This window comes from Drosophila erecta, unplaced genomic scaffold (genome assembly GCF_003286155.1).
Source record: "Drosophila erecta strain 14021-0224.00,06,07 unplaced genomic scaffold, DereRS2 tig00000058-arrow-arrow-pilon, whole genome shotgun sequence".
NCBI classification, from domain to species: domain Eukaryota; kingdom Metazoa; phylum Arthropoda; class Insecta; order Diptera; family Drosophilidae; genus Drosophila; species Drosophila erecta.
In genome coordinates this window covers 29,507-54,192 of record NW_020825203.1, presented here as the reverse complement: position 1 = coordinate 54,192, position 24,686 = coordinate 29,507, and the positions used below count along the sequence as shown (strand labels likewise).

The 24,686-nt window shown below is 42.9% G+C and overlaps 3 protein-coding genes across 5 annotated transcripts; 2 read left to right on the top strand and 1 right to left on the bottom strand.

Moving 5' to 3' along the window:
- Nucleotides 1–991: 991 nt before the first annotated feature.
- On the top strand, nucleotides 992–2,420 carry LOC6543503. Its single transcript, XM_001968688.3, has 2 exons — nucleotides 992–1,534; nucleotides 1,592–2,420. Exons 1-2 carry the CDS (start codon nucleotides 1,028–1,030, stop codon nucleotides 2,351–2,353), a joined length of 1,269 nt encoding a protein of 422 aa, XP_001968724.2. The 5' UTR covers nucleotides 992–1,027; the 3' UTR covers nucleotides 2,354–2,420.
- Nucleotides 2,421–3,440: 1,020 nt separating this feature from the next.
- LOC6543510 (sialin) lies at nucleotides 3,441–15,767 on the top strand. Its single transcript, XM_001968689.3, has 7 exons — nucleotides 3,441–3,974; nucleotides 5,789–5,847; nucleotides 13,247–13,762; nucleotides 13,888–14,258; nucleotides 14,323–14,455; nucleotides 14,548–14,789; nucleotides 14,859–15,767. Exons 2-7 carry the CDS (start codon nucleotides 5,808–5,810, stop codon nucleotides 15,036–15,038), a joined length of 1,482 nt encoding a protein of 493 aa, XP_001968725.1. The 5' UTR covers nucleotides 3,441–3,974; nucleotides 5,789–5,807; the 3' UTR covers nucleotides 15,039–15,767.
- A 2-nt stretch (nucleotides 15,768–15,769) lies between these two features.
- Nucleotides 15,770–18,716, bottom strand: LOC113564229. 3 transcript variants are annotated; one of them, XM_026979814.1, is made up of 4 exons: nucleotides 18,653–18,716; nucleotides 17,730–17,840; nucleotides 16,806–16,892; nucleotides 15,770–16,747 (listed from the first exon to the last, which is right to left on the bottom strand). In XM_026979814.1, the coding sequence occupies exons 2-4, from the start codon at nucleotides 17,797–17,799 to the stop codon at nucleotides 16,137–16,139; spliced, it is 768 nt and encodes a 255-aa protein (XP_026835615.1). In that variant the 5' UTR covers nucleotides 17,800–17,840; nucleotides 18,653–18,716; the 3' UTR covers nucleotides 15,770–16,136. The 3 variants fall into 3 exon arrangements, with proteins under 3 accessions (XP_026835615.1, XP_026835616.1, XP_026835617.1); XM_026979815.1 differs by having other exon boundaries at nucleotides 18,598–18,697; XM_026979816.1 differs by lacking the exon at nucleotides 18,653–18,716 and adding an exon at nucleotides 18,312–18,590.
- Between the last annotated feature and the right edge of the window lie 5,970 nt (nucleotides 18,717–24,686).

Here is a 24,686-nt window from a genome sequence, read left to right as displayed (position 1 = left end):
AATTCAAATCAGTGCCCGTAAATTATTACAACAATTCGTGTTAAAAAAGCCGTATCTCTTAATAGAGTGCCCACTGTACGTGTGAGCATGGACCCATTAAATGGTTACCCGAGCAATTGGGGTATAATTACCATATCTTCCCCCTGGGACGACACTGCGATCCCAGTAAATTATAAGCCAGGCACACTGCCACGCCCACTCCGTCGCCAACTACGCCCCCGCCCATCCTGACGCCAAATTCATAAAATTCTAGTCAACGGTGCTTAGACTCGAAATGTATAAAGTGAAAAACGAAACTTGGTGTTAAAAACATGCGCAAACAGACCTAATTGATGTGCCCAAAACTGGAAAAAAACATTACAAAGTGTCATCACATTTTAAGGCGAAAAACTGTTGCAAAAAAATAATAAAAATTGACAGGCACATGCTAATGAAGGTAAGCGCTCGCCCAAATGAACCTGATGAGGTTTATTGGGCTTTTGCTTGATTGCCGAACGAACGACCATTACAATACCCAAATGACCGAAATGGCCAAAAACGTGTTTCCCTTAAAGCCACCTCCGATATGTGCGTCACGTGAGACGATCGCAGCGAATCGGCGATGATTCAGCGATCCAAACGATTTCTATATGTACACGTTTATACATACATTTCATACAGGTACATACCTATATTCGCGGTATTCATTAATAAACCGCAAACATATTCGCTGTCAGGTATCCGAACCGGAGGCGTTTACCCTTGACCATGTTTTGACAACCAACATGAGCACATGGCCACAATGGAGGAACCGAACACCGTTAGGAGTCGGAACGACCCAATCCCGATGCAGCCCACTCCCATACAATCGTTCTATCACCATCTACCTGGGTCACAACTCACGTTTGGCATGTGCTGATTGAGGGACAGATGTTTGGGCCGGGGGTTCGATGCTATGGGTACCCATGTGGATATCTACCTGGTCTGGCCGTGTCCAGATTTCTCCAGATTCTGATGACTTGTTTACGGAACGAAACGTGCTGGCAAAATGGAAATACGAAGCCATGCAAAAGCGCTGGCATTGGCTGGAATCAAATCAAATATTACGTTACTCTATAAGAAAGTAGATCTTAAATATGACACAGTAAAGATCCCAAAGGCTTTGGAGCAGCTATCACTCCATTTCTCTCGCGTTTCTCGTTGTAACATATTTTTTAAGCCATCTAGAAAAAGACTCAGGGATTGTGAGCTAAATTTATGCAAGATGCCCTATCTATATGGAATAGCGGACACCAAGTTCCTCCACCAGAGAAAAAAAAAGCAGACCAAGATCCGTTTGGATATGGCACCCACCAAATTCCAACGGAATGAGTTCCTAAAGGGCTGTCCCAAGTACGATAAGGACGATGTACCCATACAGTTTAGAACCACACCCGATTCCCTTGTAGAGCTCTGTATCATTGTGGTGGACAAGTTGCCATTGCCATCGATCTTTGAGTGGGATGACATGGACATCCGGCGGTGGATCAATGGCTACGGCTATCCTCAGTATATGGTAGGTAATACAGAACGATTCAGTTCCAGTGTCATAAGATCATCATGCTCATTTCAGAACACCTTGCGGGTGAACATGATCTCAGGTCGGAAGCTGCTGCTCCTGGACGCCTCCGCGCTGTGTGCGATGAACATCAAGAACTTCGATCACATCCGTCACATAACCTATGGCATCCGGATGCTCTTCCACTTCGAGCTGACCAAGTTCTCATCCAGCATCACGCTGCCGGGCGAAAAGCCCAATGAACTGTACTTGCTCTTCCACACGCAGACCGGAATGAACTACGACGAGGTGCGCAGGAGCGATCTGTACCGACGGATGCAGCTCCTACGTGAGCGTGCCCGCAATCTGGACCATTGGGATCTGCTATACCTGTGGCTGCGCCGCGAGCAGGAGCGCAAGTACCAGGATCTCATCGGAATGGTGCCGCGCTTCACGATGTACAAGTGCGAGGCGGCGGCAAAGCCTCCGGTGGAATCGTCACTGGACCTGAAACCCGATGAGCTCATATGCATGACTTGCATTCCGCCGTGCGACTGCGACTGGACCACACGGGATCTCCGGCTGCCGTGGCGACTGGAGTGCCTGCCGCCCATGCTGGAAACCACCATGAGCAAGTGGAACGCCATGCAGGCGCAGTGCGCCACCTGCATCCCGCCGTGCGAGTGCCGTTGGCCACCGCGATTCTATCTCACGGGCACCGTCATCCGGTGCCTGCAGCAGAAGTTCCCGGAGAAGTTCTGCCCCATCTTCGACGAGCGGTACAGGGCCTCACCGCGACCCAGTCTCGTGGAGCGCTGGACTCGCTTCTCCATTTGATTCGGCACTTTCACAACCTGTTTATTTCATAGATATAGTATTCCATGTTTGAGCTACGCAAATGAACATACACATTCAGCTTTTGATTGCAATTTTGGGCTCTCCATAGGATTGGGGTCCTTGAACGGATGCACCTAATCGCCATAAGTTCTGAAGGGCGAGATCTATGGAATTTCATCATGTGTACAGAGTGAGAACTGCTCCAAGAACTGCTATAAAAACTAACAAATCTCTCGTTCAAATAAGCTATTAGTCAAATATTTAAATGTCTGTCAAAACAAAAAGCACTGATGTTTCAAAATTGCCGCGTAAACTGAGCACTTCGTACTGATTCGCTGCTTTGGCAGCGTTTTTTTGTGCCGAATCAAGTGCTGATAAGCACTTTTGGCTACGCATGCCAAATGGGTCTTGACTATCCGCTGCGATTTGGCCCGATCCCAGCTGGATAATGGCAGCTGGGCAATCAAGCTGACGGCGCCGAGAAAATAGGGAAAGAAGAGAAAGGGGAGAAAGAGGCGAAAGAGGAGAAAGAGGCGAAAGAGGAGAAAGAGAAAAGGAGCGCAGGCGACGTTCGCAAAACAAGACAGATGAATATGATGGTACAGCACAAAAATAAAATAATCGCCGCAAGAATTTGAATTTTGCATCCCACGAACATCAACGACGGACGTCAGCAGAAGCAGCAGAAGCAGCAGCCGCAGCCGCAGCAGAAGCAGCTACAGAAATAATAGCAACAATGACAGGAAAAGCAGCAATAACAACAGCCATAACAGCAGCAGCAGGAACAACAACTGAAATAACAGCAGCAGCAGCGACAGCAGTAAAAGGAGCAACAACGAGCACAGCAGCAACAGCAGCAGCAACAACATCGCTAATAACAGCTATAAGAGAAGCAGCAGCAGCGGCAACAACAGCACTAACAGAAGCAGCAGCAGCAACAACAGCAGTTTAAACATCAGCAACAAGAATGACAGCAACAGCACTAACAGCAACAACAACAGCCGCAGCGACAACATCGACGGCGACGGCGACGGCGACGGCGACTGGGGCGTCGACGCCTCTGCCGACGAACCGCTTTGGCCGGAGTAAAGAAAAAGCCGCGGACGAGCGGCCGCATTTTCAGTTCAGTTCCAACGCTCCGAGTGAAGCGAGTACGCAGCAGCAACAACCGAGCGACAGCAGCAGCAACTGGCCACGGCAGCAACACCGTTTCGAATTTCGATTTCGAAACTGTTCTAGAATTGCCTGCGCTTGCGCTAGAAAACTCCTCGTTAGCCGTTTTCAAAAATAAGCAACAGCTGTCCCATCCAGCACTCTAAAAACCGTTTCTTGTTCGGAGTGCGAGTGTACTACAGCCCAGTCTTCAGTCTGCCGACCTTTCAATATCCCACTGGGAACTGAGATATTACACAAATCGAGAAGAACAGACAAAAATAAACACAAAACACGTGCGGTTTCTTGGCGGTTTTGAGGCGGTTTTCGTTCCCTTGGTGTGTTTTGTTTTATGCAAATCGGCGTTAAACTGAATCGTACGTATACGGATTGCAAATCGGTTGGTGGCAGACAAATTATATAATTTGCCATAAACAACTAACATTTGTTAGTTGTCGTCGAGTGCAAGGTGGGTTCCAGTTCCTAATGCAAATGTTGCTAACAATTTGTTTATATTACAATTACTTAAAGTTAAGTAGATCTAAGCTGCGTATTTATTAAAGGTGTTATTTCCGATAAAGTCACTAGGTCTGTAAAATAAGTTATGATCTAATACTGATCGCTAGATCGTTAACCTGAAAACGGCGTCATAATTGCTTAGTTAACTTCATATAACTCATTTGTATTTCAAGGCGCAAAACATTTAAAATGCCAATTAAACGTCGGCTAACTATAGCATATTGACATAAATATGCCTGATTTGATCGTGTTTTGATTGTTAAGAAAACCGTGAGTTTAAAATTAATGCTTCGGTTAAGATAGTAAGCTGCTAACTAATTTTGATTTAAAATTGCTGTAACTACAAGTTTCATTCATTTATTTTTGCCATTTTAAGTCCAAACAGAAAGTGAAATCAATGCAAACTACATAGTACAAGTAATTACATTATCGATGATATATGCTCTTATGTACATTAGTGTATGGGCCTATTGATGACTAATGTTCTTAACGTAATTGCTTTTATTTGTAAGAAAAATCCGCTGATGAGGCTAACCTCCCGCGATAAAAGTGGCGAATTGAGTTATTTTGCCCACATATACGGGTTGTCGGAAGATGACGTATGTCGACATGTGACCATATAGAAGTCGTATATAGTCATTGCCCACTCGATTGGCTGGCAGATGCCACTTTTCATGGGGACGCCAGCTTAATAACATGGCAACATGCCACACAGGCAAGGACACTAATTTCGGCTATATATATCCTTTCCTCAAACATGCGGGCATAGTTTTGTTGCCATTGTTGTTTTTGTTGTTGCCAGGACGCCAGCAAATATTTGCAACACAAACACCACATAAACTGGCAGTTAATTGATTGTACCAACTTACACATGTTGCTAAGGGCCGACTTCAGACCTAGGACCCTGTCTGCCTCACATGCCTCACGTGTCTGGCGATAATTAGCATGCAACCAATCGCATATAGCCAATGAATTTCCATTTGCACCACCGCAATGTTTCAATAATTTATCGCGGCGCCAGTAGAACTGAACAAAGGAATGATAATGACAGCCCAGTGCAGTTGTCGGTATCACAGAAAGTCTAAAAAAGATATATGCATATCAATTTAACTACATTTTCACTGGTAAAAAGATATAAAGATAACAAATATCATATCAGATCCATTCCTATATATTTAACTACTGAATCACTTCACTTGTGCAAACTTGATTAGCCTACGGCTTTTACCCAAGTCTCTTTGACGTGAAAGTAGCCAAGTTTGCGCCGCTTTGGACGACACTCAAGTGTCCGTGTGAGTTCCGTATCATTATATTTAGAATTTCTGATTTCTGGGCGGCGGCATTTGAAGACGCAGACTACGGCGGCGATAAGGAAAACGGAGACCGAGTTCCGGGCGGGGGCAGGGGCACCATGTGGCGTAGTTATGAATGAGCCGAGAGCCGCTTGTGTGATATAATTGCCTTGAGTCATGGGACACATATATGTATATGGTACAGAATATTCCCTCCTCCGATGAAAATACCTTTCGTGGGCACGTTCAGGTACGAACACGAGACACCGGCGATAAGATAAGATTGCCAAAAAACAAAAAAAAACCAAAAGGGAAGGAGTAGGGAAAACCATGGTGGGGTTACTTCGTAAAAAGTTTCATTAACTTTGCAGACTATTAATATCGTATTTTCTAGATGTCTATCATATCGCCTGCCATATTTCGTTTCCAATTTATACAATTCGTCTAACCTCTGGTATATTTCCACTTGCAGAGCGGCACTTAGAGGCGTCATGTCCAACACGGAGAAAGGAGGTCTGCACAGAGTGCGAAGTAAGTAGATAAAATGATATGATATGATATATGATACGTGATAAGTCCCCACCCAATAACCTGGTTATATCATACAGCCCACCACACTGATTAACTGCATGTTCTAAGTTAATACCTAGTGCTTTAAGAACTTTCGGGTGGAAATTGAATATTTATGCGAAATAGCTAGAGATTTGTGGTTGCCGCATTGAGTTTCCAGTTTCCACCTGCTGTTCAGCCAGTCGAAAGTGCCAGAACAAAAGTGCCCCACTGAACCGCAACGCTCTTCAATGGCCGAGCCCCTTTTTTCTGCGCTTCTAGCCGCGCAACGATAAGGCGGCCAGAAACCGCATGACGCCACTGAAAAATGGGGAGCGCCAGGGTCAGTCGGCTTGAAAACCGAGCAGAGTGCCCATGTTTGATGGCCAATTGAACTGCAACTCGGCTAACATAAACAAATCGATCTGACTCCCCTCCATCGAACTGGACGATTGGTGTCAACGAGACAACTTGTATGGAGGTTACAAATCAATTGGGCTGTGTGATTCAATTGAATGCTGATTGACTTTCCGGTTCCTCCATCTGTCCTTTGCAAATGTTCATCGATCGAATGTCAATTTGCCCTAGCAATATTCGAGATTATTGTGCGCTAGTCATGATAAAGCAAGATCATCAGGAAAGGTTTCAGAAATTTTCGAATGAATAACTTGAATATTCTGAATGTATATCCTTGATAAAGGATTTTTACCCTGACCCGTTTTTTACCCGTTTGTCAGCTGATCGATCACAGATTATTCGCTAAATTGGCAAAATAAAAGCTTGGTAAGAGAAAGCCCAAATTATAGATGTTGTAACATATCTAATGGATTTGTTTTGCTATAACCACCTGACCCAGATGTGTCAATGGAAATGTAATAAATATTTAATCGTATCAGCCTCGACACCTTGTCAACTTCTCGATCATGGACACCTGGTGGACCCCATTCCAAACCCATACCAAACCCACACCATACCCATCCATCCTTGGGTACACACTCCTCGAATCCTCAGGATGTCATCGATGCGGACAAGGACACGCCCACGTCGTCGGACAACTGAACTGCGCAGTTGGGCGACCTCATGACGCCATTGTTATGACATTTGCACGGAGTACCACGCATTGAACTATGCAAACAAATTAGCACAGTCACGCTAACTAAACACGTTAGTTGGTCTCGTCTACCCCCTGAAATTGTTTAACAATTCAAGTTCCGTTTTTGCGTATGGAATGCTAGGTTCATGGACTACATTTCGAGTACATTTCGCAATTAATTGAATCACTTTTGTGTGTGGTTGTTGTGGCGAACTTTTTAATATCACACCGAAGACGATCATCCGACTGTTTACCGTTTAATTCGTACTTTTGAAGCTGTTTAGCACTTTAGAGCCAGACAATTAATCAATCAGACAGGTGAAGTGGATGAAGTGGAGGAGGTGGGTGTGTGATATCATGTTTCAGTGCACATTTCGTCGATCCCGTGAGCAATCATGAATGATAGTGAAGCTGCGAGCTCTAACCAAAAGTCAAATTGTTCAATTAGCAGGGAAATATTAAAAATGGTGAGAAATACGTCTCAAGATTTCTAAATGCACTCGTTTATAGCCTTTAATTAGGGGGAGTTGGTATCAAAACTAACTTTGAATGTGCTAATTAGATACGTTGTCCCACGAGACAAGTACACATTCAATTAAACTCAAACAATCTGCAATTCATATCGATTAGACAGTTAATAGTATAGATATTCATTACAAACCCGTGTAATTCACACCCACTCACTTGCTCGCAAATAACACAGGAAGGTGTGATTCATGTCTGGTTTTTAAAGGTTTGTATTGTTTTTTTGACATTGTGCTTGGTGTAAACAAAATTCAAGGTGCCTAAAGTTGTTATTTAAAGGCTTCACAAAAAGTGGGAAAATACAAATTGATGAAAATGTATTGTTAAATAATTTAGCAGCAATATAAATTGGAAACAAAGAGTATTACTTTGAGAGAGAAATTACATTTGATTTGTAATTTGATATAAAACCTATAATTTATTATAAACTCCTAAAAAAGCTTTCAAATTAAGTGGTATTCAACGAATAATAGAACTTGGACTAAAAAAAATTCGTCTGGGCTGGGCTATAGCATTTATTTGCGCTTGAAAATTCCCCGGAGGAACCGCTTCGATTCTCATTTGAATCCACATTTGAATCCGGCGGGTATTCACCCTTGGCAACAGACTGTGGGTCGTCGTTTGGAATTAATCAAACAGCCAAGTCCCGCCACAAGTAATGAATAATGAGCATGTGGTACTACGTTCATTCCGCTTACGATAAATTGTTATTAAACTTTTGTCACTTAACGTCGATTTGTGTTTACTTGATCCCTTAGTTTTATTAATGACTGCCATAATTGGCACTCCATTGTACGAACTCCGCAACAGGTTCAATTGTTTCATCCGTCTGCTTAATATGCATTAATTAAGTGTGTAATAACGAGATTGCTTTTAATTGAGCAGAAACCATTTCTTGGAATTTTCGAAGTTATTTGCGCCGCGGCTAGCAAATCGAATTTGTTTATAATCTCATGTCTAGCGTTGTACTTCCGTTGCACATGGCACACTTAATAATTGAACTTAGAACCAGAAATTTCAAGTATTTCGACAATTAAAAGTTCCAACGTTAATCGAATCAACAAGTCCAGACAGTAAAAAAAGTTGGTTTTGACCCGCAAGACCTCTTAATCATTCAGAGTGAGCGATAGTCAGATATGGCGAGGCAGGCCTCCATTGATGGTTCTGAAATCGTAATTATAATACTAAATATTTTCATTCCAATCTGTATTTAAGACCGTCCTTAGTCAAGGCAACGCGTGTCTCAGTTTCGAGTGCCAAAGTTCGGCAGTAGTTTTCGCCCATTTGCGAAATAGTTGCTGATAGTTTCGGTGGGTCCAGAAAATATTGACTCTTGTCGACGAGCCCCCTTTTATACATATATTTTTACTGCCAGCTATAAATGTATACATAAGCACGGGGTCTGAGACCCCTGACAAGTTGTTTACAACCTGTAGCTCTTCATTAGCCGGCACGTGCATCTATGAGATATGGCCGGAGGAAATGGCAACTTGAAGATACATTCATGTCGTATCTTATGCTGGATTAAAGTGATCAGATTGGCACTCTTTTGACGTTTACATGGGCCTCTTTATGGCCAAATGCAGCTAAGTCAATAAAAGTTCCGCATTTCCTGCTTCAGACATCAGACGTTCCATTCCATATACTTATCAGTCTCGTCTGGTGCTGTAAATCTACAAAAGTTCCTCCTTCTTAGAACTGAGTGCACTTTGAACGGCAAGCGCCACAAGTGCAGGGCCACAATTGTAAATTTCCATGGAAGATTTCCCAGCTCGCTTCAAAGGAATCTAGGACAATGGCGATGATGGCGATGCTGGCGATGGGAAAGTTCATCGCAAGATGGCCAGTAAATCACAATGGTCGATTGCCCAACAAAAGTGATAAGTGATGCGGCTGTGTGTGCCTTCAACAAACAGCAATTGGCACAATAATTCAGCAATTAATTAGCTTATTGCTTATTGTTGAAGTAGAACCAGTTCCACAGCAACAGAAACTCGAAAACAAACAATGTCGTCGACGTCGTGGCATTACAATTCACTCGCTTTCAACGAGGCCAGTTCCGTAAATCAGTTACAAACGGAAATGCAGTTGGCCAGCACAACAAAGCCAATAATTGCCGCTAGAAGGCGACGCGGCAATGCCATCCATCCGACAGATTTAGATACTATATTGGGTGTTTGTGAACCGATACAGTGCTTTTCGGCGCTTGAAAATAGTGCAACATTCGGGAATAATATCAAACAGTTATTCCCATGATTTATTTTCAAGTTATGGCTGCAGTGGCGTTAATTTGCATATATTCAGTTGAAGGTCTGATTGATAATTTTTTCAGAAAATCGAGGACAAACCGTCCGCAGCTCCACTGCAAACGTGATCACATGGAAATCGATTGATCTCAAAAGCAAAACTTTTGCATTTCCCCTTGTGGGTTATTACCCACATAGTACTACATAGGTTTGCACAAATCGGTTGTGACTACGATTGGAAATCAGGTGTGTGGGAGTTACTACAACTCAAATGGCTACAAATGGCTACAAATCGAATCTGAAAAGTGGGCTCGTGGCTGGCGCGCCTTCGCCATAACTCATACGCCACGTTGCGCCCGCTGCGATCCCGTGACAGGAAAATGACTTGGCAACTTGACGGAAAAGTGCGCATTTATGTGACGCCGATGCGGGCCTTTCTTTTGGACGGCGAATGAATGGAAAATTTTCGGCCCGACCAAAATGCCCACGCAAATGCTGAGGACATTCCACCAGAAAATCCGAAAGCCGATCACATGCGTCCACCCAATTCGAGGAGAAAATATATCAGTCGGTCGCAGCTGATGACGATATCGGTGGCTAACTTTCACCAAAGCAGTCTATGGCCCATCCGATTTTGAAGGTCAGGAGTGGCCAGAGAGAATCGAGAGTGGGATTGGATATTATCAGCGGTGGGTGTGTACCCAGTGCCCGCATTCGAACGACAGAGAGTCATTATAAATAGATCCGAAAGTGTAAAGGAAAACGGAATATACACAAATGAAATAGATTGAAAAGAATAACAGACGGAATGTACTTAGAATCTTACAAGACATTTTCGAAATTGCTTTTGCGTCAACCCAAAAGTGCCGGATATGATGCGTCTTTTCGAAAATATTAAAAACCCAACTATCGATCGAGCTCATCTTCCCTTCAAGTGCCACTTAGTTGGTCCGCTGTTTTTGGCGAATAAATTCAAGATTTTCCCGAGAAATCAATGAACCCCGTAACGAACGAACTCAGATTCACTTGTTGTTCGATCGTAAAAAGCAGTAATTTAAGTATCACGTTTTGCCCATATTCATTTCGTTTTATTTACTTGCCGGCTATTTTTAAGTTTCTGCCTTTCTTTGATGGGATTTTGATGTTGGCGCGGACTGGCGGACTTGTTTAAACCCAAGTAGAGCATCAACGAAAGCGAATAAAGGCTGAAGATCGCAGCAAAAATAAAATAAAATTAAATAAACTAAGGAAACGAACGGAGCCTAACCAAATAAGTATTCGCACGAGACAGGCGAAATTCTGAGAACAGTTGCTTAAAAATCAAGTTGACCCGGCAGTTGGATACCCAAATAATTTCGACCGATTTTAGCCGGTTTTCTGTGCCTCTCGGCTGTAAACATCATGTCTGGCCTTCACTTAATTTATTGGCAAAAAAGATAACAGAAAACAACACAAGGCAATAGTTTGTTGGTAAACAAAGCTTTAAACAAATGAACAGTTCGAGGCGACAATTAATCAAGAACTCTTCTGTTGGAGGCAAACAAGTTTTAACCATTAAAATTCTGGGAAGGAGTCACACATTTCAGAATTCGAGATGATGAGTAAGATCGGTTTCAGAACCCTTGCTGAGTTCTAACAGACAAATTAGAGCTCTGTCTCAAACTCCATTCCATTAATTATCATCCAAAATATGTGCCTAATGGGAATTTAAGTTTACAAGTTAAATAACTGGATTGATTTATGAGTTATTATACAATTACGAAACCTCAAAAGTTGTTCGCCAATCTTAGTGCAACTTTGTGAATTTAATTTATTGAAAATAGGCCACACCAATTTTTATATTCTATGTCAGATAAGAACATTTACTACTTTAAATGCATAGTCCTTGCCAGATTATGACTCTAATTTATTATAGTTTATTTCCCCTGTGGAAGTGGAAGTCGCACAAATCAATCCTTATCAATATATAGTGGCGGTAATTTGCGGCACACGCTTATTTAGCATTGATTTGAGGTGCTGATGAGGTGTCAGGTGTCCGGACATGCCCCAAAAAATTAACAGAGCGCTACTTGTTAATGATCTAAACTTTCCCAATGACGTACCCTCTTGGTCAATGCTAATCACAGACCTCCACCTCCTGAGTTCGCAATATCCCCCGAGATTTGGCTATAGTTCTGGTCCGATCCGATGCGATCCTATTCGATTTCGTCCACCAAGTCGAAACCTTGCCTATATTTTGTGACTTATTTGTATTTGTGTATTTTGGGCACGTTTTTCTGGTTATATGGAATCGAGAATTTATAGCAAACATGACTAGAGATTTCGTATTTTTTAACGCTTTTTTGATTGTTCAGTTTCGGTTATTTTCGAGTGCTAATTTGAATACAAGTCGAGTGTTTCGGTTTATTGTTGCCCGCTCGTTTGATGATGCTCACCGATGTCTAGACAAGCCGAGTGGCGTTATTTTCGTATTTTTTTGCATGACATTAACATGATATTGTGGCCATAATCAGCGGGGTGGGCGTGTCCCGTCCAGACAGGCGATAGACTGGCCCCGATAGCCGCTTCCACCAGCTGATAGCGATTTTTTCATTTTTTCACCTTCTTTTTGTATGGGAAAGTCATTTGGAGCCACTTTATTATTTATTAAAATCGGTTGGCTTATAAATTTACACCGACACTTGTGAGCATTTCCCTGAAATTGAAGTGTGAGCTGACTGGGGTTCAATGCCACTTGAAATTTATTAATGTGATTTGCGAAAAATGCAGCCCGCGCGAACAATGCACTTTGCCACTTAATAAGCGCCCAAAAAGTGACAGGCTGAGTCCGAGTTGCTTGTGGACACCACTTAATGATCTTCGAGTTCATGTCTTTGGTTTCAAAAGAATGTGATTCACTTGGCCTGTCTTCTCCTTGAAATCCAGCTGCACCCACAATCCGTTGATCCTCAAATCAAATTCATGGGCCATTCGATATGCTATTGAGGTCACTTGACAACGACGGTTAAGTTTTCTCACTGCGATTTTATTGGCTCATTAATATGGGCAATTAATGCTTTTATATGGGCTGCATCGTGTAATGAAAACAACAGATTACATCAGATAATAAGTGTAGTGTGCGGGATGTAGTGAGTTGATAACAAATCAGTTCAAATGGGTGTAAACAAAACGTGTATTAGCTTTTTATACATTAACAGAGGCTCATAATCCAGGTAGACTTTATTTGTATATATATTGTTTAATGTTACTTGAAGAAATAACTTCAAAGGTTATACTGCTCAATTTAAATGTAGTAAAGTTTTGTTATCAGAAATTGGGTCGTTCCCTGGGTGGGTTTTTATTTAGTCGCTGGTCGCCTGATTTTCGGCAGCTTGGGAATATTCCAGAGCTGAATTTTAAGTGCCTAACCTTTCGACGACCCCGACGAATTTGGCGAAGCTCCGACTTATTCGCCATGTACTACAGTATCATTTGCCTTGGATTCTATCATTAATTGGACACCGCTCTTCCCTTCCAGACTTCCTGTCATGCCGCCAAGTTCTGAACCTGCTGACCATGCTCGGCTTCATGCTGAACTACGCCCTGCGAGTGAACCTCACCATTGCCATCGTGGACATGGTCCGACCCAATGTCACATCAGCGGGAAATGCCACTCTAACGGGGAACGGTACGGCGGTCAATAGCACTGCATCGCCGGACGGAGTGGATGTGTACGAGGAGCGCTTCCCGTGGGACACATATCAGACCAACTTCGTGCTGGGCTGCTTCTTCTGGGGCTACATCCTCACCGAACTGCCGGGCGGTCGTCTTGCCGAGCTAATCGGTGGACGCCGCGTCTTCGGACATTCCATGCTGTGGGCCAGTTTGCTTACCCTGATCACGCCGCTGGCGGCGCACATCAACTACGTGGTGCTCATCGTGGTGCGAGTGGTGCTCGGCTTCATGCTGGGTGCATCTTGGCCAGCCATTCACCCAGTCGCCGCCGTCTGGATTCCGCCCATGGAGCGCTCCAAGTTTATGTCCAACATGATGGGTAAGTAGGAGTTATTTGTCCGTAGAAACTCCCTTAAGCGGACAGGTTGGTTGTCCGCTCAAGAGAGGCTTCGTACCTGTATTGTAAAGACTTCCTTTCTCTAACATAAATTTTTTATTCCATAGCTTCTTCTCTTGGTGCTGCAATCACCATGCCCATCTGCGGCTACCTGATCTCCGTCGCTGGCTGGGCCAGTGTGTTCTATCTGACAGGAGCCGTGGGTCTGCTGTGGTCCTTGGCCTGGTTCACCTTTGTCTATGAGACCCCTGCCACTCATCCCAGGATTTCTGCCGAGGAGAGGCGGGAAATTGAGGACGCCATTGGCACAACTACCTCCAAGAAGCGCCCGAGCCATGTGCCCTGGGCCCAGCTGCTCTGTTCCCCGGCTGTGTGGGCAATCATCATCTGTCACGGCTTGGCCGTATTTGGATTCTTCACCGTGGTCAATCAGTTGCCCACTTTCATGTCCAAGATTCTGCACTTCGATATCAAAAAGGTGGGTTTGTTGGCCAAGGCTTACCGGGGATTTTATCTTTACTAATATATTTCTTCTTCTGCAGAATGGTTTGTTCTCGTCGCTGCCTTATCTGGGTAAATACGTTATGGCTGTGGCTTCATCCTACCTGGCTGATTACCTGCGCAAGAAGGGCACTTTGAGCACTACTGCCACCAGGAAGCTATTCACTACTTTTGGTAAGTAAATTGTAATATCACTTAGGATATTCCAAGCATACAAAGTGTTCTTTGTGATACATTTGTCATAAACAATCTTTTCTTATTTACAGCTCTTGTGATTCCGGGTCTTTTGATGATTGTGCAAGTGTTCCTGGGCTACGATGCCACCTGGTCGGTCACCATCTTCTCGCTGGCCCTGTTTGCCCATGGAGCTGTGACCGCTGGTTATCTGGGCAATGGCTTGGATATTGCCCCGAACTTTGGAGGAACCATTTTCGGACTGGCCAACACGCTGTCTTCCTTTGGTGGCTTCCTCTCCACGTGGATGGTGGGAGCCCTCACCTACAAGGATGTGAGTGAATCTAGCTTGAAATTCTATATTAGATAAAATAATAACCTGAGTATTTTATGAAACCAACAGGAATCCTTCCATTCGTGGCAAATTGTATTCTGGATTCTAGCAGCCACCTACATCTCGGGAGCAGTGGTGTTCGCCATCCTTGGCAGCGGTGAACTGCAGTCGTGGAACAATCCGCCAGAGCGTGTTAGGATCAGCGATGTCACCCAGGAGGAGGGTGTGCCCCTCAAGAACGAGAAGTGATTTCACATCGCCAGTGAGACTAATTCGGTGCCACTGCTGTTCCTGACGAGCGGAAGGGAATGAGAGCCAAGTGGAAGATATCGACCCACCGAGAATCATCATCTGCACAAGTTATAGTAGTTGCTACTTGCACCATTGAGATTACGGGGCTTTAATTTGGCCATCCCTTAATCAGAGAACTATAGACCGAAAGGCACCGAACACTCAGTACACAGAGAAAAACATGATATGAAAGACATTATTTTTATAGACACTGCATGGTTTTTTCGCACAAAGAACACACAAACATCTCATACCCATACAAAAAACCCAAAAACCACTATACACCGATGCACTCGTCTGCTAAATGGAAATTGACTATATTTATAAGTAATATTTACTTTAGTACGCCTACATATGTAACTGTAGGCAATATGTATGTAGCCTAAATGATTTATAGTATTCTGTATGTCCACAGAGCGCACAGTCGGCTGGTGGAAGGACCTCATCCTATTGTCGATCCACGATCAGCTGCTGTGCCCCATATGTTTCGTTTAATTTATAATGTAGCCCATAACTACTGTCTAGCTTAGATGAACAAAATACTTATGCAAGTAGGGAAATACATAAAGATGTGCCGATAGTATAGCTAAGTTGATAAAACATGTAACTTTGTACTATTGAATATTTATGTAATTAATTTAAACATTTGTAAGTTCATAATAAAGCGTAACTAAAAAGAAAGAAAAATGTTGGTGTTTTAATGGGGAATATAGCAGTGCGCTACATACCCAAAATCTTTATATACAGTAAAAAAATACAAATGCCTCCAGAAACTTTTAACGTTTAATATACAAGCAGTTATTAATATATTTAAGCAATTTAAAATGTAGTTTACCTTTATACATGATTTTTACATGAGCTCGATTTGAATAAACTTTTATTTACTTTTTATTGCCTACTTGCAGGCTGGCCAATAAAACGATTCGCTAACTTAAGTTTAGTTTTAATTTTATTTACAAAAGATAGCTAAGCCATACTACACACAGATTTGCTAAGCACCCAAATACACTAGTATTTGTATACAGAGGTTAATTAGTAACTAGATAAGCGCACAACCTAAGTGTCCGTCTCCAGACTGACATCCATTAGCTCCTTGGTGATCTCACTCTTGCTCTTGAGCGGATCAGGATTGCTCAGCGTGTTGGTGTCCTGGCTGAGAGCAGGTGGAGGCAGCCTAAAGCCACTTGGACCACCCAATTTGAGGGATCCTCCTGCGAAGGCAGGAGGCACTGTTGTGGTGGATGTGGTGCTGGAACTGGTGGCCATTTTGTAGAGCAACTGCAGCTGCTTTATGGCATTGGAGGGATCTGCTGCCTGTGCATTCTGATAATTGCCTGGCGCACTTTCTTTTGCCGGTCTTTTGAGCTGTTCCCTCGTTTTGGGCTTCTGCGGTTTCATGCCATTCGACCAGGTCTCCAGCCAGCTGGCCCCATTCCTCTCCGTGGAGGTCATCAATCTCTCCGCCTCCTCCATCACCTGCTGGCGGTAAAGTTGACGGGCCAGAGCCTTCTGATCGCTCTGACTCACCTGGCGCTTGTTGAACGATTGATCATCCTGCTTGGGCTCACCGATAGGACGGGTCTCCTTCTGGGGACCCAGTTCCACCATCACCTGAAAGTCCGCATGCTCGCCCAGGCGAAAACCAAAGCCCAAACGGGAATCAGTTCCTGTTTAATAAGAAATCGCATGGATTAGATGGTTCGAGGTACATACGCATCAGCTTACCCTTTTTAATCGGTGGTATATTGGAGTAAACTATGGATAAGATGGAGGGCAGTTCCTGGGGCACAATGAAAGCTGATGCATTTTGTGCTGTAATTATACAATATTTCATTTACACGTTGAGCCCAATGATTGTATCTCTCTTCTGCCGGCCAAGTCCCAGCACTTATGTAAATTTTTGGCCAGTTATTTTAGGGCGGATTATGTAACTGCTTTATGGTCTTGGGTTTTCGGATTCACAGATGACTAACAATGCGTATGCTTGATGTCTTACAGCTCTAAGGTCCGTTTCACTTTGAAGGTCGCTTAAAAATCGAAAGTAATACAACTTTATCTAGATAAACTTTTGTAATCGTACCTTGTGCATAGCAGTTATCTTTGATTAAACAAATTTCATGTAGAAACAAACTTGATTAGTTGTAATCAGCAGATCTATTTAGAATTCAAGGAAATTATACTTATACTAAATTAATTAAGAAATCTATTTAAAGCAATTCTGTGACTTAATCTAATTATTTTATTATAATTTTTTCATGTACCCAACTAGTTTTCCATTTCAATGGAAAAATACTTAATGGTTGTACTCCTTGTACTTTGATCGCAAAGCGTACTATACAAGAACTATTAGGTAACTCATTAAGCACCGCACCGCCATAAAACACAAAAAATAAAAACGAATCACATTGCGAGACAGACAATGAGACCCATAGACGAACCACAGGTTAAACAACAACTGCGGCGATCCGACGACCTTGACACAAAGACCGGCAACAAGTTGAAGCTCATATGAGAGCTCAGGGTGCCAAAGTCTGTCTTGGAGTCACCCGAAGATCTCGATAGACTGTCGCCGGATCGGTTGAAGTAGTTGGACCGGTTACAAATGCTCCAATCTGGGCGATTCGAGCGATTTGGCAGGCAGTTACTTACTGTGGAGCAGGCCGATCAGCACGGGCAGCCAGAGGCTAGCGAAGCCCCATTGTTTTGGCCAAGACATCATGACCAGCAGCAGCAGTCAGCATTTATGTGGAGCCGCAGAAACTGCAATTACACACAGGCGATTACTTCATGCCACCAGATATGATTACTATTTGTTGCAGAATTTTGCTGCGAACCAGTCCGTTTTTTGCCGCGTTTGCGCAACATTCAGAAAACCCGATTTCTGACTTGAGGTTGGTCAGTTGTTCGCTTGAAAAAAAGCAGGTGCGTCATTTGGATAAATATTTGAAATATTTGAGTTGCCAAGTTGTCATTGGCCGCTTTTGTTTACACGATTTCGATTCAAATGCGATATGCATACACACACACACACACACACACACCATACCATACCATGCTATACTATACTATGTTTTTTGGGTCTGGCTCGAAATAAAAGCGTAAATACAAAAATCCACAAAGCCAACAACACAGCAACGCGGTTTGGAAATCACTCTCACTTTTGTTCAATGAGCTTCGTATTGTTGCTGCTTTTTTATGTTTTTATTTTTGGTTGGGTTTTTATTTATTTACATTTGTTTTTCCTTTACAGTTTGGCCTTGTCTCATTTAGGCCCTGATTGATTTCTGACTTCTTTCGGCATTTTTTACTGCTGTAAATTCATTTACACGCTAACTGCCCAAATTGCTGCTAATAAACTGAGCAAACATCACGCAGAAATTTCGGATCGCATAAAAATGAAAGTTAGTGGTCTCAAAAATGCCTTGCTATTTTCGGCAGTACTGCAATTTTTTTTTTTTTTTGGTTTCTCAGCAACAACAAAACGCAACGCACATACGAATGGCATAATTAAACTAACGTATCTTCGGTTCAATTCAATTCGACTTGATTTGAACTCCTTAGCGAGTGCCCACCGTGTTTCAATTGACAACTTGTCTGCTGCGCGTCTGCAAGGCAACTGAGTTGAAAATCGAGAGTGTTTGCGGCTGTGCAACACGCGCTAAAATTCCAACGCAGTGTCGCTCTCCGCGGAAAGCTGGGCTCTGCACTGAAAGAAAACAGGGTATATGTCATGACTCAGACCTGCTTAAAACGTGATCTGTGTATTGACAACAGTCACCTGATGCAAAAGCTTACTTTATCTTTGGTGTATAGATGTATATTTTAATATAATTATGAAGGTATAATTTATTTATTTTTCTTGCATTTCTTATTATATTATTTCTCAGTTTAGATTAATATTACAAAATAATTTGCAGTGTGAAAAATGCCTATCAGTGAATATATGTAGTTATATAGTAATATTTATATTATGAATATTAAATCCTCAAATGTATTTATTACATTAATATATTTATACATATATTTAAGCCATATTTTTTCCCACTGTACAGTAAATCACGTAACTTTGCGCGGTAGCTGCGTACTCTCTTTCCATTGAGCCGCGCTTCAAACTGAAACTGAAACTGACTCCGAGCTTGAAAACGAATCTGAATCTGAAACTGAGACCGGCTGTTGGCATCTGCTCCATTAACGTCATCTCCGACTGAAATTGGCGCACTTTGCTTGGACCCGGGTGTTGCCTTCTGGGGTTTTGTGTTTATTTTTTATACTTTCTGTACTTTTTTTTGGCACATTTTTGTGGCATTGTGAAAGGTTGCTTCAGGGCGGCTCAGTTTTATATCGCTTTTCATAAAATAAAGTACGAAAAGGATGGCATTTTATTGAGTTGTCTGAAGCCTACAGCGGTGATTATGTTCAAGCTGCGAAAAGAAAGTCGCTAATAAATATACGAGTATTGCATTTTCAAGATATTTTATGCAGCAGTTAAGATTGCGGCTTAAGAAATTAAAATTAGCACAAGTAGAAAAAATATAAAACGATATATTACTGTTTACCTTTTGACTCCATGCAAATGTTTTTACCAACTTTTTAGGTTCATTGCACCCCGTAATTACCATAAATGCCAATGCCTCTTTGACGATCGTCCTAACATGAAAAAGTCTAGGTACCATATGTAATGGTACCCAGTGAACCACGACGATCGTTTCGCATAGCCACAATATGGATTATATTGTATTGTATGCATACTTTGCATAACTCAGGTCCGGTTGACATATAGACCAACTGCACATGCCCCCTTTAACGACCCTTAGTCTAATTAACGAAGACGCACGTTGTAACTTTATGTACGTACATTTTGCTTAATTGCCCAGCCATAGAGCAGATGTGCCAAAGAAACCAGTAAAAATATTTATGCAATAGGCGTTGGCAGACTCACACACACCTGCACAGGAAGAAACTTAGACAAGTAAGATATTGTCCTTATAAAATACATAATACCTCTTATATTTGACTAATTAGAGGTCTTAAATCGCTGTAATATAAAGATATTTATTTAAAAATATACTATTTTGTACAGTGTATATCCCAGCCAAAAGCAAACAAGCGGAGCGGTCAATGCATGAAGTGCAAATAGCTTGGGAGGCTGCATCTGCATAATTGCCATTGCAATGGATATGTCGGGGCTCGTCTTCACTTTTCAATTGTTTGCTTTGCAATTGGTAGTCTGCTAAAATTCATAAAAATAAGCGAAAAGAAGTGGAAAATGAATATGACACTGGAACTTTGAAAACTGAAAACATTTAATAAACGACTGAGCTTTTAACCAATGCACCTGAGTTACATTTTGGGGCTTTTTTTTAAATGTTTATTATTATAAAGCGACGAATCCGTACATGCAGTACTAGTACCATAACATTGCAATTAAACATATAAATAATATAACCAAACTTCTCACTTATCGTGGGAAGACTAACAACAGAGTCTCAAACGTCGAGGGGGTCTTTAAAGCTGTCCAATTGTTTTGGCAAAGCCCTTTCTTTTAAGCCTTCTTAGAGGCCTGGCAGGGAGTAGGCGTCTTGCTAGCATGCTGTGGTGTCTTTTAAGCCTATCACTGTATCTGCTTGTGTGCCTTGAGATCTGTTCTTCCACTGTATGCAGATTAAGGTCCCGATGAAGGGTTGAGCTACGTACATAGTATGGGCAGTTGGTGATGGCACGCATTGCACGATTTTGCAAGACCTCAATGCGTTTATAGTTCGATTTTGCAGCAATACCCCAGATCTGCACTCCATATAGCCAGATCGGGGCTATACAGTGGGCGTATACTGCCCTTTTGGCTCTAAGTGTCATGGTGCTTCTTCTGTTGATCAACCATCGCAGTTGTTGCATTCTCTGACCGCATCTCCGTGCCGCAGCTTTTAAGTGTGGGCCAAAGGTCAACCGTTTGTCAAGGGTGATCCCAAGGTATTTAGCCTGCAGAGGTTGTTCTAGGGTTACGCCATCAAATTGTATGGGTGGTGTGCGCCTAATGAGAGTCTTCAAGGTGAAACAAGGATTGATGGTCTTATGTGGATTTACCTTTAAGTTCCATCTTTTGCACCATGCAGCCAAAGTATTGAGATACTCTTGGAGGCCACGTGCTGCCTCAGTGCAAGAACTGGAGCTGTATAACAGTGCGATATCGTCAGCGTAAGTGGCGAGTAGGGCCTTCCTGGGAGCTTCCATATGGTGCATATTTGGGCAAGGCAAATCCGCGGTAAATATTGAGTAGAGCAGCGGGCCGAGGACGCTGCCCTGCGGAACTCCAGCTCTCATGTAGCAAGGGGTTGAGTAGGTGCTTCTGACCCTGACCATGAACTTCCTATCTTCCAGGTAAGATTTCAGGACTCCATAGTATGGTGCTGGAAGCAGCTTTTTTATTTTGCAGAGTAGGCCGATATGCCAGACTCTGTCAAATGCTTGCTGCATGTCAATAAATACAGCATTGCAGTATTCCAAGTCGTCAAACGCCTGAATAATGTGCTTAACCAGTCTGTGAACCTGCTCCACAGTGCTGTGTCCCTGTCGAAATCCAAACTGGTGATCTGGGAGGATACGGCGCTCCTTAATAAAGTCACCTAGTCTGTTGGCAATCAGCCTTTCCCATATCTTGGATAGCGAAGACAGCAGACTTATGGGCCGATACGATTCCGGATCCTCTTCAGGTTTCCCAGGCTTATGTATCATGAGAATTGCTGCCATTTTCCACTGCTTTGGGAAGGACTGCACCCTAAATATAGCATTAAATATTTTCGCCATGTATAGGATGGCTCGGAGAGGTAGCGCTTTTAACGTGGCATTACAGACATTGTCGATGCCAGGAGTCTTCTTTATTGGCATTGATTTAATGACTTCGGCAATTTCCTCAACCCTGATTGGTTTAATTGGTAGCGACATTTGTAGGGGTATCTCTAGGCTGTCAAGCGTCTCTCGATTCTGCTCCATTGTAGCGAATTGGTAATGGGTGAACCTAGTCTCCAAATGATTTGCAAAGGAATTGGCCTGTTCCTCCTCGTTTTTAGCAAGTTCACCTCCCGGGCATCTAATGGGTACCTGTCTGAACGGTTGTCTTTTGAGGGATTTGGTGGACTTCCAGAGTGAATACCCAGCATCCACCGTATAGTCCATAGAAGCCAGCTTCTGCTCAAAAAAGATACTTCGAAGGTCTCTTACCACATTTCGTAGTTGTTTTGCAGCACGGTTCCATAAGATGCGGTCCCAGGGATCTTGAGATCGGATTGCTCGCCTTCTGAGTCTCCTTTTCTGTGTCAGGAGCTCTCTAGCCTCTCTTGTTAGGGATATTCCATAGGGGGTGCCTGTCCGAGGAACAGAAGGCGTAGATGCAGTCGCAGCCCTGTGAATACTTTGCGTAAGGTGATCAACAGCCATTTCAATTTCTTCACCAGAATTTAGCGTGATGTTCAACGGGATCATGCTCTCCAGTTGTTGACTAAAAGCGAGCGGGTCAGTGTGCTTGTTGACTAATCGTGGACTTGGATTCACATGGGTACTATCTGTCACAATACTGATGATCAAAGGCAAGTGATCGGAGTCCAGATCCCAACTTTGTGTTATACTTGTTAGGGAATCTGGTATACCATGATGCACCGCGAAGTCAATGCAGGAAGGCGTATGACTGGGTACATAAGGATACCTGGTTGGCGAACCAGTTGCAAGTATCTTAGCTCCAGTGATAGAGATGGCTTCCGCTAGCTCACGCCCCCGGGGTGAATTGTAGGTGTCGCCCCAAAGCCAGTGTCGGGCGTTCCAGTCGCCACCAATCATATACCGTTGGCCGCAAGAGCGTATTGTGTCAGTAAATTGTCTTTCGTCGATACTAACACTGGGAGGACAGTAAATGGCGCCGAACTGCACGTCACCCAGTCCTGTAGCTACTTTTACTGTAGACATTTGTATGCTGCGTGTCTCTATGACCCTTTGCGGGAAATGGCGAAGAGTTGTCCTAACGAACACGGCTGCTCCACCAACGCTATTATTATTTTGCGATGGCCTAAATGCTGGATAGAAAGCATAACCATATATCTTAACAGTATCCCCTCTTTTAATTCTAAGTTCCGTCACAAGAAGAATGTCCACGCTATTATTGTGCGCGTAAAGCTCAATATCTTTAGCTTTTCTTGAAATGCCGTTGGCATTCCAAATAAGAATCTTTAGTGGATTCATTGTGGGTGTGGAGCGTTGTTAGAAAGCTGGTAGGTATGTTCATTCCCAGCTCCTTGCTTTAACATGGTGGTTATTTCAAATACCATTCTTTCGAGCTTTTCAAGTCGTTGATTGGTTTGATTTCTGTGATGTTGCTGATCTTGTTGCTGCTGTTGCAACCACATAAGAAACTGATGTTGTTGTTGTTGTTGCATTTGCTGCTGCCATTCTTGGAACTGTTGTTGTTGCTGTTGTAACAATGCTTGGACGTCAAGTGAATTATTTTGCTGAGTGTTCAGTCGTTGTTGCTGCGATAACTGTTGCGTTTGTAAGTTATATAAACGTCGCTGAGCTGGTCCATCCTTGGAGGGAGTTGTATTAGAGTATTCTTTTGCTACTGTGGCATAGGATACTTTTGTATTTACCCCAGGGCCTATAGATGGTTGATGCTGTACCATATTTTGGTGTTGTTGTGTTGGTTGCTGATCTTCAGTTGACTGGTTAGTACTCTTACGGCGATTAATCTGCACGGAAGGAAACTGTTGCTGATCTCTATGGTTGAACCCATGATTCTGCCTATTTAAGTGATTCGCCTTCTTCGCAGGCCCCATAGATCTGCGGAGAAGCTCCTGGTACTTATGGCAACCTTTATAACTAGCCATGTGATCGTGAGAACAGTGATAGCATGTGGGCAGAGCATCTACAGGACGTGTACATTGTGTGGTTTGGTGATTTTCACCACACCTGGCACAATTTGGATGTCTGCGGCAGTATTTAGCTGTATGGCCATACTCCTGGCAACGTCGACATTGTGCAATTTCACTAGACTTTCGCATCCTTTCGATCCGTATTTTCTGTCGGCAAAGGGTCTTCACGTGATAAATTTCATTAATATTAGGGCAGGGCTTAATGTTAATGAAAAAAATATTGAGTTTTTCATCTTTATTAACCCTTGAACTAGGGTTGTGAATGTGAAGTACTTCATAGCCTAAACATTTCAGATCGGCCGTTATATCTTTGTTTTGTGTGCTGTGATGTAAGTCCCTTACTACAATTCTGTGTGCTTTTTCTGTCAGCATTTGGTAAGTGTGAAACTGCATACCAATTTCATCCATATAGCTAACAATTTTTCTGTAAGTGTCACTGTCTTTGGGAAATATTCTGACTGTTTCCCCTTGGTTAGCTTTGACTACGACGTTATCTAGACTTGCCTTTTCTTGTATGAGCTCAAATAGGTCATTTAAGTTGCTAATATTAACAACAATTTGGGGTGGTTTTTTAAAATCTTTGAGTTGATTGTTGGCGTTAGATGTTTCCTGGGATTTATTGGCAGTATTGTTTTCTGCAGATTGAAATTCGTCCATGCGGGCACTAGCATCATCGGCATCCTCAGACATCATG

Bases quoted from the DNA above. Each gene is read 5' to 3' on its own strand.
- LOC6543503 (XM_001968688.3), top strand. From the start codon at position 1,028: ATGGAAATACGAAGCCATGCAAAAGCGCTGGCATTGGCTGGAATCAAA. The intron at 1,535-1,591 runs GTAGGTAATACA...TGCTCATTTCAG, and splicing joins ACGGCTATCCTCAGTATATG to AACACCTTGCGGGTGAACAT.
- LOC6543510 (XM_001968689.3), top strand. From the start codon at position 5,808: ATGTCCAACACGGAGAAAGGAGGTCTGCACAGAGTGCGAA. The intron at 5,848-13,246 runs GTAAGTAGATAA...CTTCCCTTCCAG, and splicing joins AGGTCTGCACAGAGTGCGAA to ACTTCCTGTCATGCCGCCAA. The intron at 14,790-14,858 runs GTGAGTGAATCT...TGAAACCAACAG, and splicing joins GAGCCCTCACCTACAAGGAT to GAATCCTTCCATTCGTGGCA.
- LOC113564229 (XM_026979814.1), bottom strand. From the start codon at position 17,799: ATGATGTCTTGGCCAAAACAATGGGGCTTCGCTAGCCTCTGGCTGCCC. The intron at 16,893-17,729 runs GTAAGTAACTGC...GTATAATTACAG, and splicing joins GCTGATCGGCCTGCTCCACA to CACAAAATGCATCAGCTTTC. The intron at 16,748-16,805 runs GTAAGCTGATGC...CTTATTAAACAG, and splicing joins TATACCACCGATTAAAAAGG to GAACTGATTCCCGTTTGGGC.